The sequence below is a fragment of the Carassius gibelio genome, chromosome A4, assembly GCF_023724105.1.
Source record: "Carassius gibelio isolate Cgi1373 ecotype wild population from Czech Republic chromosome A4, carGib1.2-hapl.c, whole genome shotgun sequence".
Taxonomy (NCBI): domain Eukaryota; kingdom Metazoa; phylum Chordata; class Actinopteri; order Cypriniformes; family Cyprinidae; genus Carassius; species Carassius gibelio.
Genome location: NC_068374.1, coordinates 24,220,417 through 24,233,273, shown reverse-complemented (window position 1 = coordinate 24,233,273; position 12,857 = coordinate 24,220,417). Strand labels below are relative to the sequence as shown.

The window sequence follows — 12,857 nt, the reverse complement described above, 5'->3', positions numbered from 1 at the left end:
CCTCTCCTCAGGAGACCGGTCTCTTCCCCGTGCATGCACACTGGTGTCCTCGTGGGTCCAGGAAGGGTGCGTTGAGGGACTCCCGCGCCACCAAGACGTGAGCTGCCGGACCCGCGATCCGGATGGGAACCGCACCCGTATACACGGCCGACGGGCCAGGATGCCGGGCCGTCCATCCCCTACCAGCGCTGCGGCCAACGAGAGAGACGCGGCCGCTAGGAGAAGCCGCCGCCCCTCGCGCCCCGGACCAAGGAGGGGAGCGCGTGCGGCCGCCGGACTCCGCCCCTTACCTGGACCCTTCCTCCATGAACACTGCCCGACCCACACAAACCCCGCAGCACAACGAGGACACCAGATTCCCTGTTATTTTGGACACTTTCCCCCTTTGGCCACTTTTAGTCCCTTTGTTTTATGATTTCTGTTAATAAAAGCCTCTCCGAGGCCTGACGCCACGCCCACTGTGTCTGTCTTGTGCTCCTCCCGTGACACTGGTGGAGAATGCGGGCAGGCGGAGCCTAGACAGCGCAGTTGGGAAACGTCTGGTGACGTCACCCCCCTCTCGCTTGCAAACGTTCGTGAGAACCCAGACTGGGACGGAGGAAAACTGGGGACAGCCTCCCAGCCACACAAGGGGTAAGTGACTTTTCCATTGTCATTTTACCCTGTGGTTGGTTGAGGCTGTCACTAAAACCCGGTTTCTCTGTCCCTGTTCTGGTGCGCTGCGAGAGGGAGGACCGCCCGGAGAGGAAGCCCCGCCCACTCCGACCGTTTGGAGCCTGGTTGAGGATGGTAGCACTCCCGTGTGGGTGGCGCCCTGGGGACGGGGATGTCGCTTGGGAGGGGGAATGTGACGAGTCAGCTGCCTCCTCCCTGATTGTCACCGGCACCCCGTCCTAAATCGCCGCCCTTCACCAGGCTCCCGACTGGAGTGGGTGTGTGAGAGGAGGGGCGCTGGACGAGTCAGGGCTGGCGGCGTGTGATGGGGCACACCTGAAGGAAGTGGAGCCTCATTACCGCCGCTGTTTAAAAGCCCAACGCGCCTCTCCTCAGGAGACCGGTCTCTTCCCCGTGCATGCACACTGGTGTCCTCGTGGGTCCAGGAAGGGTGCGTTGAGGGACTCCCGCGCCACCAAGACGTGAGCTGCCGGACCCGCGATCCGGATGGGAACCGCACCCGTATACACGGCCGACGGGCCAGGATGCCGGGCCGTCCATCCCCTACCAGCGCCGCGGCCAACGAGAGAGACGCGGCCGCTAGGAGAAGCCGCCGCCCCTCGCGCCCCGGACCAAGGAGGGGAGCGCGTGCGGCCGCCGGACTCCGCCCCTTGCCTGGACCCTTCCTTGATGAACACTGCCCGACCTACACAAATCCCGCAGCACGACGAGGACACCAGATTCCCTGTTATTTTGGACACTTTCCCCCTTTTGGCCACTTTTTCCCTCTGTTATTTTATGATTTCTGTTAATAAAAGCCTCTCCGAGGCCTGACGCCACGCCCACTGTGTCTGTCTTGTGCTCCTCCCGTGACACTGGTGGAGAATGCGGGCAGGCGGAGCCTAGACAGCGCAGTGGGGAAACGTCTGGTGACGTCACTCCCTCTCGCTTGCAAACGTTCGTGAGAACCCAGACTGGGACGGAGGAAAACTGGGGACAGCCTCCCAGCCACACAAGGGGTAAGTGACTTTTCCATTGTCATTTTACCCTGTGGTTGGTTGAGGCTGTCACTAAAACCCGGTTTCTCTGTCCCTGTTCTGGTGCGCTGCGAGAGGGAGGACCGCCCGGAGAGGAAGCCCCGCCCACTCCGACCGTTTGGAGCCTGGTTGAGGATGGTAGCACTCCCGTGTGGGTGGCGCCCTGGGGACGGGGATGTCACTTGGGAGGGGGAATGTGACGAGTCAGCTGCCTCCTCCCTGATTGTCACCGGCACCCCGTCCTAAATCGCCGCCCTTCACCAGGCTCCCGACTGGAGTGGGTGTGTGAGAGGAGGGGCGCTGGACGAGTCAGGGCTGGCGGCGTGTGATGGGGCACACCTGAAGGAAGTGGAGCCTCATTACCGCCGCTGTTTAAAAGCCCAACGCGCCTCTCCTCAGGAGACCGGTCTCTTCCCCGTGCATGCACACTGGTGTCCTCGTGGGTCCAGGAAGGGTGCGTTGAGGGACTCCCGCGCCACCAAGACGTGAGCTGCCGGACCCGCGATCCGGATGGGAACCGCACCCGTATACACGGCCGACGGGCCAGGATGCCGGGCCGTCCATCCCCTACCAGCGCCGCGGCCAACGAGAGAGACGCGGCCGCTAGGAGAAGCCGCCGCCCCTCGCGCCCCGGACCAAGGAGGGGAGCGCGTGCGGCCGCCGGACTCCGCCCCTTACCTGGACCCTTCCTCCATGAACACTGCCCGACCCACACAAACCCCGCAGCACAACGAGGACACCAGATTCCCTGTTATTTTGGACACTTTCCCCCTTTGGCCACTTTTAGTCCCTTTGTTTTATGATTTCTGTTAATAAAAGCCTCTCCGAGGCCTGACGCCACGCCCACTGTGTCTGTCTTGTGCTCCTCCCGTGACTATATTATATTATATTATATTATATTATATTATATGGCCCTCTTTTGGTGATCACATGCAGTTGCAGTTAGACATTTTGCTACAAGCTTTCATTCCTTGTCTGTAAAAAAAAAAAAAAAGGTTGTAATATTAAACAAAGATGATTATATTGTATTTTATAAGTAAATACTATTTAAGTCTTTCTACTTTAAAGTTTCCTTTTTAATTCAGCATGTTACATGCCTTTTCTTTGTAACTGATTGTGGCAGTTATAGTTTCTGAGTAAAATTACACCAGTTCTTTTGAAGCTATGCAGCCTAGATATGCTAGACGGATTTGATTCATACATTTTGCAGAACATATGTGTTTTTAGTTGCATGGATACCCATACATTAAAAAAAGAGAAAAGAAAAAACGTATTTGTAGATGTATTTTCATATGTGATAAAACAAAAATAGAAATAAAGAAAATCAGTCTATGGATATTAATAAAAATAATTGTGTTCTTTATTGGTGTGACAAGATGTTGCTAACATATTTCTGCATTTGCTCACATGAATAATAAAATGTGTAAAGAAAGTTTGCATTTTTTAATCAAAGTATGGTTCAAAGTAAAGACATTTTACAATTCAATGAAAACAATCAAATAAAAGTAACCATCTTTCTCCGAGGTATCTCTTATTTTTTCCCAGGCCCATATGGGTCGCTTGCACTCTTCCCTGCTTTCTCATCCCCAATCTGCAACTTGTGGGCTAGAGTATGCGTGCCACAGGTAGGCAAAAGACATCTGGGACTGTGAAGAACAGATATTTGGATGCCATAGATTTTCCTGGAAGAATTTTAGCTACTCATGTGAATGTGATTAACTAGTTCATAAATAGCTAAATTCATATTTCAATTTAATAATGTTAATTATAATTTCTCACCCCATGCGAATGAAATTTGACCTAAAAAAGAAAGAAAAAACAAATTCAATATTACTAGCACATCTGTATAACGAACAACATGACTAAATAGACAAATCAAGACAGGACTTGTTGTGATTCATATAGACTCAGATTTGTGTTCGTAAGGATAAAGGATACAATGTTGTGTGTAAAAAATCTTTACATGAAATGAAAAAAAAAAAAGACACACAACGCACAAGTTTAATTACATTTCAAGAACTGGGACAGATCCATTCACTTAAAGCACTGATTCAGTTCACGAATTATTTATTTTAAAGTACCACCAAAAAACCAGAGCACCACATACAATAAAGGATTCAAGCATATTTTGATACCGACATATCAAAATCCTTCCTGTTTTCACTGGTGAACAGTATAATGCAGTAAAACTATGAAGAATACTCTGAGATTCTCTCATTCAAGATCATGCTAATTTTGACATCTTTCATTTCTTGCCATTTCCCATTGGATCTCTCTCCAGCAACCTCAGCTCCAAGCTGGAGGGAAGATCTCACGTTTCGACAAGGAATAAGTTGCCAGAAGATAACTCAAATGGCTGAAATGATGAAGGAAATAGGGATTGTCAATAGGGAGGGAGTCCATAGTTTTCTGACGTTTAGTTCTTAAAAATGTAAAAGCCATTTGCTAAAGTTTGAATTGTGACTTACAAGCTGTTTTGTGTGTGTGTGTGTGTGTGTGTGTGTGTGTGTAGAAAAAGACAGAGAATGGCAAAGGATCTACCTAAGTTTGTCTGACCTGATGATTCTGATCTAATCAGAACTTCCAATAGAAAGAATTTATAAAGAAAATTTACGACTTTTACAAAATTATTTTCTTCTTGTAAGTCATGTACGTCAGAAAAGATAAATTATCGATAATAAAGAACATTTATCTCAAAAAAGTTTCAGTTTGAAAAAAACAGCAATTCTCAATATGTAAAATACATATTTTTTTCTGCATTAAAAGCTGCTAGATCCTTTATACACAATCTGCTAGAAAGAATTTCCTACTTGGCACAAGCTGCTGATTCCACAGTCTATTATATTACTTTGTTTGGTTCAGTGTTCGCTCCTTTGTTCTATGAGACTTCATCTTAAACCCTCCACCTTCCCCAGCTCCACCTGTCTAGATCTGCTATGGGATTTACATATACCTATTCATACAGCAGCATATCTTATATCAGCATATGCAGACAGCAGTGTGTCTGTGTATCTATTATCACTAGCAAGTCCATACATGCTCTACTCAAGCATATATATCAGATCTAATCCACAAGACCAAATACATTAACAATGTCATGCTCATTAATATACTAAAACTATTCTGAGAGTTGTCGTGATTGACATTCTTACTTATGAAAAGCAGTAAATTCCTACAAATATTAGCCAAATGGTAACAGTGAAACGCGGAAAAACTTCTTCATGTTTACTGAAGAAATGAAGACATTTTTCTTACCTGATTTATTTATAAGAAAAAGAGCCCAACATGCATAAGATGGTCAAAATTCTGCATATCTACATGCAAAGTCAGAGAATGTGTCCACTGCTTTCCCACCCCAGTCTGTTAACATCATTCACGCTGTTTTATTTAGTCATCATTAAGCATGTTTGTGTGTATTTATACCTGGTCTGATTGGTCCCACTATCTGTGAAGTTCCCCTCGGTGACATTGAGAAAAGATTCCACGTGAGATCCACTGCTGAAAATGAATGCAATGCAGTAGAATCTGGTCTTTTTTGAGGAAAATATTCCAAATATGCTTGAAAATTTCTTACCTTGTGCTATTAGGGTTGGGAAGCCCAAGAGTGTAGCTGAGGATCAGAGAGCTGAGGGTCCAGACAAGAAACATGCTGCTGTTCATCACCAGCACTGACTTACTGAACAGAGTGAAGGTGAATGAAGCAGACCGGAGCTGAATGAACTATATATTTCTTTCTCAGAGGATTCAAAAGCTCTTTAAATATGTTAGGCATCTGTATATGCGTGGGATTCCCACAGGCAGGAGTTGGTTTTGTCCTCGAATGAGACAGGCAGAGACGATTAATTAGACTTTATCAATGTTTTGTAGTATAAAGAGAGAAAATAAGTCACCATATATCATACAAATCAATTCCTAGAGTCACAATGTTGGAGCATAATCATGGGAAAACCTCTGATTTTGTTCTGAAGTGTGTGGATATTCATTTACTTACAAGGTCTTTCAACAAAGTTTGTTTTTATTTTGAGAAAGAACATTCTGTTAACTACATCTTTTGTTAATGTCAAACCACATAACTGCATTGACTGATCTATTATCTGTTGTAGTAATCTTGTAAAGTCCAGGCTTTGCAGATCTATATTAGCAATGGTTTACATAATGTTCTTCATGCTTGTTCAATGAACCATTATTGCATATGCACCTGTGAAACAATTGTAACCAAGGGGTCATGTCTCAGTTCATGTCTCAGTTATTTGACTTTTTATGTTTCAATGTATATATGTTAAGAAATTTGGTGGAAATACAGTTGTTGAATTTTATAGGACATTATAGGCCATTGTATATAGTGTAAATACATTATTCATAATAAATATTCAGAGACAGAAGTCAAGAAAATAAGTTCTTTAAAAAAAAATAAAGGAAAGATAATGTAAAAAAAAATCTGCTTCCTCTTAACATGAAATAAACATAGCACATATATTGTCTCTCATAGATTTGTCACATACGGTTATGCAGAAACTTCCTTTTATTCGGTTAAAACACCACTTGATTGTTGATCTTTCAGGACCAGGCTTCATTTCTTGACAATTCCCATTGATCACTGGTCATGTCCCCAATCTAAGTCTTTAGCAATGACCCCAGGTTACACAAGGAGCAAGTGGAAAGAAGACAAAGCCTTCGGCTGAAATGAAAGAAAATCTCAGGCACCAAGAAATACTGAATGAGGATTTCAAATGGAATATCCTGTCCTTTTGTCAGTAAGGACATTATTTAAAGGCCATTTGCTGCGATACAAATAGTGAATCTGTTGTGTGTCAAAAAGGTGATGCAGAGAATGACATGGGAATAACGAGACAGGAAGTTATTTGTTCTACTTTATGGTGACATTTCACTAGTGATTTAAAACGATTAAGGAAAGCTGTCATGAATGACTCCATTTTCATTTGGCATTTTATATGAGTGTGTCTAACAGCCGAAAACACAATTTAATTGTTATCAGCGTGATTATGAACAAAACAAGCATTCTTTGTGCATTTAGTCTTTATTTTATATGTCAGAAGGCCAGCATGCATTAATGAACTAATTAACAACTACAATGGGAATAATGATTCCATTATTTTAAATGCAAATGTTAACAACATTATTTTTAAATTCAAGAAGAACACAGCACGTTACATAATAAATAGAGTTTATATTTATATACAAGCTACCATTAAAAAGCTTGGACAAGTCTGCACATGCAAAAAAAAAAATCTATATAAAAAATATATATATATAATATTGCATGCATTTAAAAAAATAATAATAAATGCATGACTTACAGAGAATGCCTTTTTTATCCTTATTTCGGAACTAGGAAAGGTCAAAACGATTGGTTTAAATGAGAGAACTGTTTTGGCATTCTGTAGGACACAAAATTTTCTATACCTTTTCGTCAGATCTTAATATACTCTGTGGAGTTCCTCTCTGTAACATTGGGAATAGTCTCCATGTGACATCCACCGCTGAAAAGAATACATAATAAGTATGGATTATGGTTTGGGAAAATTATTATTATTATTTTTTTGTGGAAGAAATACATGTTAACTTATAGGTATGCATGAAAATAACTTGCTTTGTGCTATTAATGGTGGAAAAATCAAGAGTGTAGCGGAGTATCAGAGAGCTGAGAGTCAGACAAGACACATGCTGTTCATCACCAGCACTGACTTTCTGAACAGAGTGAATGTGAATGAAGCAGATCAGAGCTGAATTAAGCTTATATATAATTCCCTGATCATTTCAAAAGCTCTTTAATCTTTCTGGGTTCTGAGTTGTGTGTGATTCCCACAAGCCGGAGTAGATTTTGTCCTTGAATGAGACGGGGACAGAGAAGAGTGATGTGACTTTATCGCTGAGAGTAAGAAACCACAGAATGATGAATTACTTCCTGTCATCTTAAGGTCTTTGCACACCGAATCCGAAATTTTTGCATGTGTTTTTTTTTCTTTTTTTTTTCGTATTCATCATCCTTTCCTATCAAAATGCATGCTATGGATGCGAAAACACTGAAAATTGAACCTGATCTGAATTTTTTTTTATTTTATTTTTTATGATCGACGAAAGTTTTGGAGGCAGTGTGTAAACATGATTGACACAATGTGAGGTCGTATTTATTTTTTATGTGCGAAAATTTTAGACTCTGTGTGCAAAGACCTTTAGACCTTTACAGTAAACTTTAATGTATATGTTTTATGTTTCAGTTAGACTTTGATGTGTGTGACAACCAGTGTTTTGCTCGTTACTCCAAAATAATTAATTTTTTACTCGTTACTAGTTACTTTTTTTTTTAAGTAACATTATTACTTTACTTATAACTTTCTGGCAACAGTAATTATTTAAATTGCTAGTAACATTACTTTCCTACACGCCCCACAGAAGTTGTAATTGTGTATCATTCTTCTATATTTCTGCCTCATTTGGCCAAAATCTACATTGAATCGCAGTCAGAAGTTATTACAAACACTCAGTAGTGATTGATAGTGACATTTAAGTAAACGTGTTGTATTAAAGAAGTGCTCATTAACACAGATTTAGACAGATTTGTGAAAAATATTTGAGAGAAATAGGCCTTTTGTGCACATAGAAAAAGTCTTCGATCTTTGAGTTCAGCTCATAAAAAATGGGGGCAAAAACAAAGTGATAATTTGATTTTCAGGATCTGGCACCAAAGAACTCCATTTCTCATTTCTTATGATTATTAACATCATGTGGTTTTAGATTAGCTTTTTTTTTTATTGTATACTAATATATTGTTAAGAATATACCAATATATTACTAATATAATACTAAAATAATACACATTTATTACTATTGTTTTTAAACATCAGACATTCATCACACAAAATCAAAAAAAGTGTCAGACTCCATTACTTTTAATAAATTACAAGTCACAGATCTGAAGACATAATTTAACATTTTAATAACATCTCACCATGCAAAGTTCTTTGCAGTGCTCAAAGTGTCAGCCAATAAAAATTTAAAAGAAAGATTTCAGAGATCCAAAGATGTCCAGTTAGCATTTTAAGTTATTTGAGACTGATTTAAATTGGGTCACTAAGTGAACGGTGGTTTTGCAGTCCAATGTTATGATATTACCTTTCAAATGAATATATGATATTACCTTTCAAATGAAAGAACTTAAAGGTATAAAAAGTATTTATAATAAATTTTAACTTAATCTCTTGTGGTATATAATGTATTTTACACAATGGGTAAAATAGCACACATTTTTGTCATATATATATATATATATAGTGTTCCTGTAGCTCAACTGGTAGAGCACTGTGCTAGCAAGCAAGCAAGCACAAGGTTGGGGGTTCGATTCCCTGGGAACACATGATATGTAAAAATTGATAGCCTGAATTCACTGTAAGTCGCTTTGGATAAAAGCATCTGCTAAATGCATAAATGTTTTATATATATATATATATATATATATATATATATATAAATATATATATATATATATATATATATATATATATATATATATATATAAAATATTATATAAAACTTTATTATTAGGAGCACTAACAAAAATGTCCTCTTCTTCAATCTTGGGAATGGCAAAATACACATCACAGAACATCACATTAACAACACATCATTATTTAATCTTTGTAATAAGGGTTCCAGCTTCAGCAGTATGGATGAGATCAAGAAGTAAAACTTGTTTCTTCTCACGTCTGCCCAAGTCAGACCATGCCCCCACGGGGGTATCGGCTTATCGGAAGTCTTCTGCTGAAAACATGCCCTTGGCCCGCCGCAGGATGGAGTCTTTGGAGGCGTCATACGGATGCTCTTTTGAAGGAATCTCCAGGACGGCCGGGATCGACTCCATGTGGGCATCTATAGCGTGACGAATCATCTCTGCGATGAACTGGTTGATGAGGATGATGCCAATGTCACTGCGAGCCAGGAAACTCCTGGAAATAGATATAACTGATGTTAAAAATCAAGTTAAAAATGACCTGTGTATTAAAATTTACCCGGACTACTATTCAATCAAAATTGTATTATTTTAAAACTATACATAGACAGACAGACAGATAGATACTGTGTGTGATGAACCTTATAACAATGATAAAAATTATTATAATAGGCAAAATATCTACAATATACATATATGATTGCACCATTTTTTATTTTGTTTTATTTTTTAAGGCTGTTATATGAATTGTAATAGGTATGATCTTAAATCATTCAGTCATCAAATCCTGTCCTACTTGAAGGTCTCCTCTATCTCTGCGATGCTAGTTTCCTTTTCCACCACCAAGAAATTGGGTTTTCGGTTTTTGTTCAGCTCTCCGACCCCTCCGAGGAGGAATCCGGTACACGTGTCTTCATCCCCTATAACGGCGATCAGTTTCCCCCGTCCAGACATTTTGTCTTTTTGCTTATATTCGTTGAAATAACAAACGGAACGGGTGAAATGTTTCTTTTTCCGTCCTACGGGATCATATGCTTAAATCAGCTGACTACTGGAGAGATGCACTTCCGTTTTGACTAACCCGTAAGCGCTGATCTGGGATCTGCGCTGCTTGTGTTATTGTGCAAATCTGATGCCTAAATGAGAATGATTAATTCTGTAATCATTTCGCGGATATATCACCTGTTGTAAATTCCCGGGCATTAAAAAAAATAAATAAATAAAAATAAAAAAAATAAAATTGCTGTCAAATTTACAGAGAAAGCCAGCTCCCTTCTGATGCGACGTTGTAAACACGCGACGCCTGCTTGTCAGTCACGTGAGGCGGGGTGTGCAGGAACACAACAGTGTGAATTCATCTGCACTGCCTAAACATGGTAAATCCAAGGTTTACTATGGGAGTATTTGTCCAGCTTAATATGTCTTTTTGATGTTGTGTGCGCATGCGTACGGAAAACAGAAAAAGTGATAGAGATTGTAAAAGATGTGATAAAATGAGGAGAACCCATTAGCCAGACGAGCTCTGCTGATGTTGATTTCCTGTATTATCTTGTGTTGAATTGCAGACCACCGCTCTGACCCAAGGTTTAGAGAGAATACCCGACCAGACCGGCTATTTGGTTATCAGTGAGGAAGGTGTACTGGCGGTAAGTCATTTTAATTCCAAATGTGCAGTAAAGTTCATCACCTTACATTTTGCAACCACCTGACATGATAAAATGTCTTGGAAAAAAAAATTCCAGTAGAATTTTCCAAACAAACAGCACATTTTAATGGAATACATAATTTATATTAAATAAAAATACAGATGTGTGTGTATATGGAGAAAGATAGATGGATAGATTGATTGATGGATAGATCTTGTCCTGTTACAGTCCGCAGGAGAGCTGGAGAATGACGAGCACACAGCAGGAGTGATCATGCAGATGGTCAGAACAGCTTGCCGTTTCAGATTGCATGGGACAGCTGAGCCCACTTTCAAACGCATGTCAGGTAAGAAACATGCATATTTTCACATGGACCTCTATATCCCACACAGGTGAATCTCTTGAAGCCTGACAGTAATGTGTTTGTCTATAATTTCTAATTTTGGATTTTTTTTTTTCTATGATACAATTTCCCCTTATCTGTCATTACTGTAATGTGTGTTTGTATATGTGTGTGTGTGTATATATATATATATATATATATATATATATATATATATATATATATATATATATATATATATAAAATAAACGTATTTATAACACAAATATGCTTGCTTAATTGTAATTTAAGCAATTGTGTCCTGTTTTCGATATTACAGCACAATCTATGTAAATTTGTCACTTAGTAAATATCCTGAAGCCCTTATATATATATAAATATATATTATATAATTTATTTTTATTTTTTATTTTTTTTCACAGTGATGTTTGAAGACTACGTTTATGCTGTTACCATCTCCGGACAGAAGGTTTTTGTAGTCAAAAGGCAGAACAACCAGCGGGAACCTGTTATTGTGTAGTAAAGAGGACAATATGGACTGATCTTACTTATTATTACAAGCTCAAAATGGTGCCCTCACATTGAAATGACCCGGCCATTACCACCATCTGATGTTTAGCACAATCACACTCAATTTCTTTTGTAAAAGATTTAATTACACAAATTTGAGGGTGGTGTCAGGTATATTTGTCCTGAGCCAGAGTAACTGAATGGGTTTTTCTTGTACAATTACAATGTTACAGACTGGTTAAGGGGTTCATCTGATGTCTTTTCATGCAGGAGTAAATTCTGTCAATATTTTAGCTCCCATTTATGCTTGAGTGGTCACATTTACGGTGTTACTGGAGATATACTATATGCGTAAATACATTTAACCAGTACAATCCATTAACCTATGGTTTCCTCATATAAATACAGGATCTTACGGACCTGCTTATCGCATCATATTTTTATGCAGGAATCATAACAGACTGGAATCATGTATACAAACATGCATTAGCCACGGAAGCAGTTTGTCTTTGACAGTTTTACACTGGGTGTTATCATTTCATTAGAAGTTTCAGATTCCAGTGTGAGACTTTGTAGTGAGGTGAATTTATTTTCCCTTGGATCTGTGAAAGCTTAAGTGCACTGAATCCTTTTTATGTTCTATTTACAAATGTGTTCAATTAACATGCTTGAAATCACAACTTTGAATTATTGCATTAACTGTAATATTTTAAATAAAGTACTATGCATATTTTACTTTCTTTTTTTTCTTTCTTCCTTTTTTTGGGGAGGGGGGGGTGGGGGTTGTAGAAAGTAAAACATTGAATTATTTGTGGTTGAAACAATGAATGCTGAATAATTTAATATTATACTATAACCTTTATTTCAGAGCTTAAAATGTTTGTCATGCTTTTACCATTCATAAAGCTTATACTGAATACATAAAAGTAAAATATAAATACATAAATACATTTAAATGATTCCACAAATGAACATAATGTAGAACAAGAATAGTATTTTCTAATTTATTACGAATTGACAAAAAGTGCTTTCATCTGACATAATCTTCACTGAATTATAACCGTTATTAAAATGTAATAGTCTTTCATAAACTATAAGGAAACTTGTTTTCCTATTACATAGTCAGGAATGAAATGTATTATGAAAGTACGTTTTGGAAATCACTCATCATTCCAGAAGTCCTTTATGCTTTTATCCCT

General features: G+C 39.3%; 3 protein-coding genes across 6 annotated transcripts; 1 reads left to right on the top strand and 2 right to left on the bottom strand.

The window, feature by feature from the left end:
• Positions 1-3,027: 3,027 nt before the first annotated feature.
• zgc:193726 (uncharacterized protein LOC561161 homolog) lies at positions 3,028-5,432 on the bottom strand. 4 transcript variants are annotated; one of them, XM_052577451.1, is made up of 4 exons: positions 5,266-5,432; positions 5,115-5,189; positions 3,471-3,491; positions 3,028-3,373 (listed from the first exon to the last, which is right to left on the bottom strand). In XM_052577451.1, the coding sequence occupies exons 1-4, from the start codon at positions 5,349-5,351 to the stop codon at positions 3,223-3,225; spliced, it is 333 nt and encodes a 110-aa protein (XP_052433411.1). In that variant the 5' UTR covers positions 5,352-5,432; the 3' UTR covers positions 3,028-3,222. The 4 variants fall into 4 exon arrangements, with proteins under 4 accessions (XP_052433411.1, XP_052433426.1, XP_052433417.1 ...); XM_052577466.1 differs by having other exon boundaries at positions 3,028-3,337; XM_052577457.1 differs by having other exon boundaries at positions 5,115-5,186.
• A 3,890-nt stretch (positions 5,433-9,322) lies between these two features.
• LOC127974257 (V-type proton ATPase subunit F) lies at positions 9,323-10,211 on the bottom strand. The gene is made up of 2 exons (XM_052577433.1): positions 9,956-10,211; positions 9,323-9,655 (listed from the first exon to the last, which is right to left on the bottom strand). Exons 1-2 carry the CDS (start codon positions 10,111-10,113, stop codon positions 9,454-9,456), a joined length of 360 nt encoding a protein of 119 aa, XP_052433393.1. The 5' UTR covers positions 10,114-10,211; the 3' UTR covers positions 9,323-9,453.
• A 176-nt stretch (positions 10,212-10,387) lies between these two features.
• On the top strand, positions 10,388-12,393 carry LOC127974265 (ragulator complex protein LAMTOR4). The gene is made up of 4 exons (XM_052577438.1): positions 10,388-10,535; positions 10,725-10,805; positions 11,034-11,151; positions 11,571-12,393. Exons 1-4 carry the CDS (start codon positions 10,533-10,535, stop codon positions 11,666-11,668), a joined length of 300 nt encoding a protein of 99 aa, XP_052433398.1. The 5' UTR covers positions 10,388-10,532; the 3' UTR covers positions 11,669-12,393.
• Positions 12,394-12,857: the final 464 nt, after the last annotated feature.

Excerpts from the sequence above, each read along its gene's own strand:
- zgc:193726 (XM_052577451.1), bottom strand. The coding sequence starts at position 5,351 with ATGAACAGCAGCATGTTTCTTGTCTGGACCCTCAGCTCTCTGATCCTC. Across the intron at positions 5,190-5,265 it reads CCCAACCCTAATAGCACAAG|CAGTGGATCTCACGTGGAAT; the intron begins GTAAGAAATTTT and ends ATTCATTTTCAG. Across the intron at positions 3,492-5,114 it reads AGTGGGACCAATCAGACCAG|GTCAAATTTCATTCGCATGG; the intron begins GTATAAATACAC and ends TTTCTTTTTTAG.
- LOC127974257 (XM_052577433.1), bottom strand. The coding sequence starts at position 10,113 with ATGTCTGGACGGGGGAAACTGATCGCCGTTATAGGGGATGAAGACACG. Across the intron at positions 9,656-9,955 it reads GAGATAGAGGAGACCTTCAA|GAGTTTCCTGGCTCGCAGTG; the intron begins GTAGGACAGGAT and ends ATCTATTTCCAG.
- LOC127974265 (XM_052577438.1), top strand. Across the intron at positions 10,806-11,033 it reads GTGAGGAAGGTGTACTGGCG|TCCGCAGGAGAGCTGGAGAA; the intron begins GTAAGTCATTTT and ends GTCCTGTTACAG. Across the intron at positions 11,152-11,570 it reads CACTTTCAAACGCATGTCAG|TGATGTTTGAAGACTACGTT; the intron begins GTAAGAAACATG and ends TTTTTTTCACAG.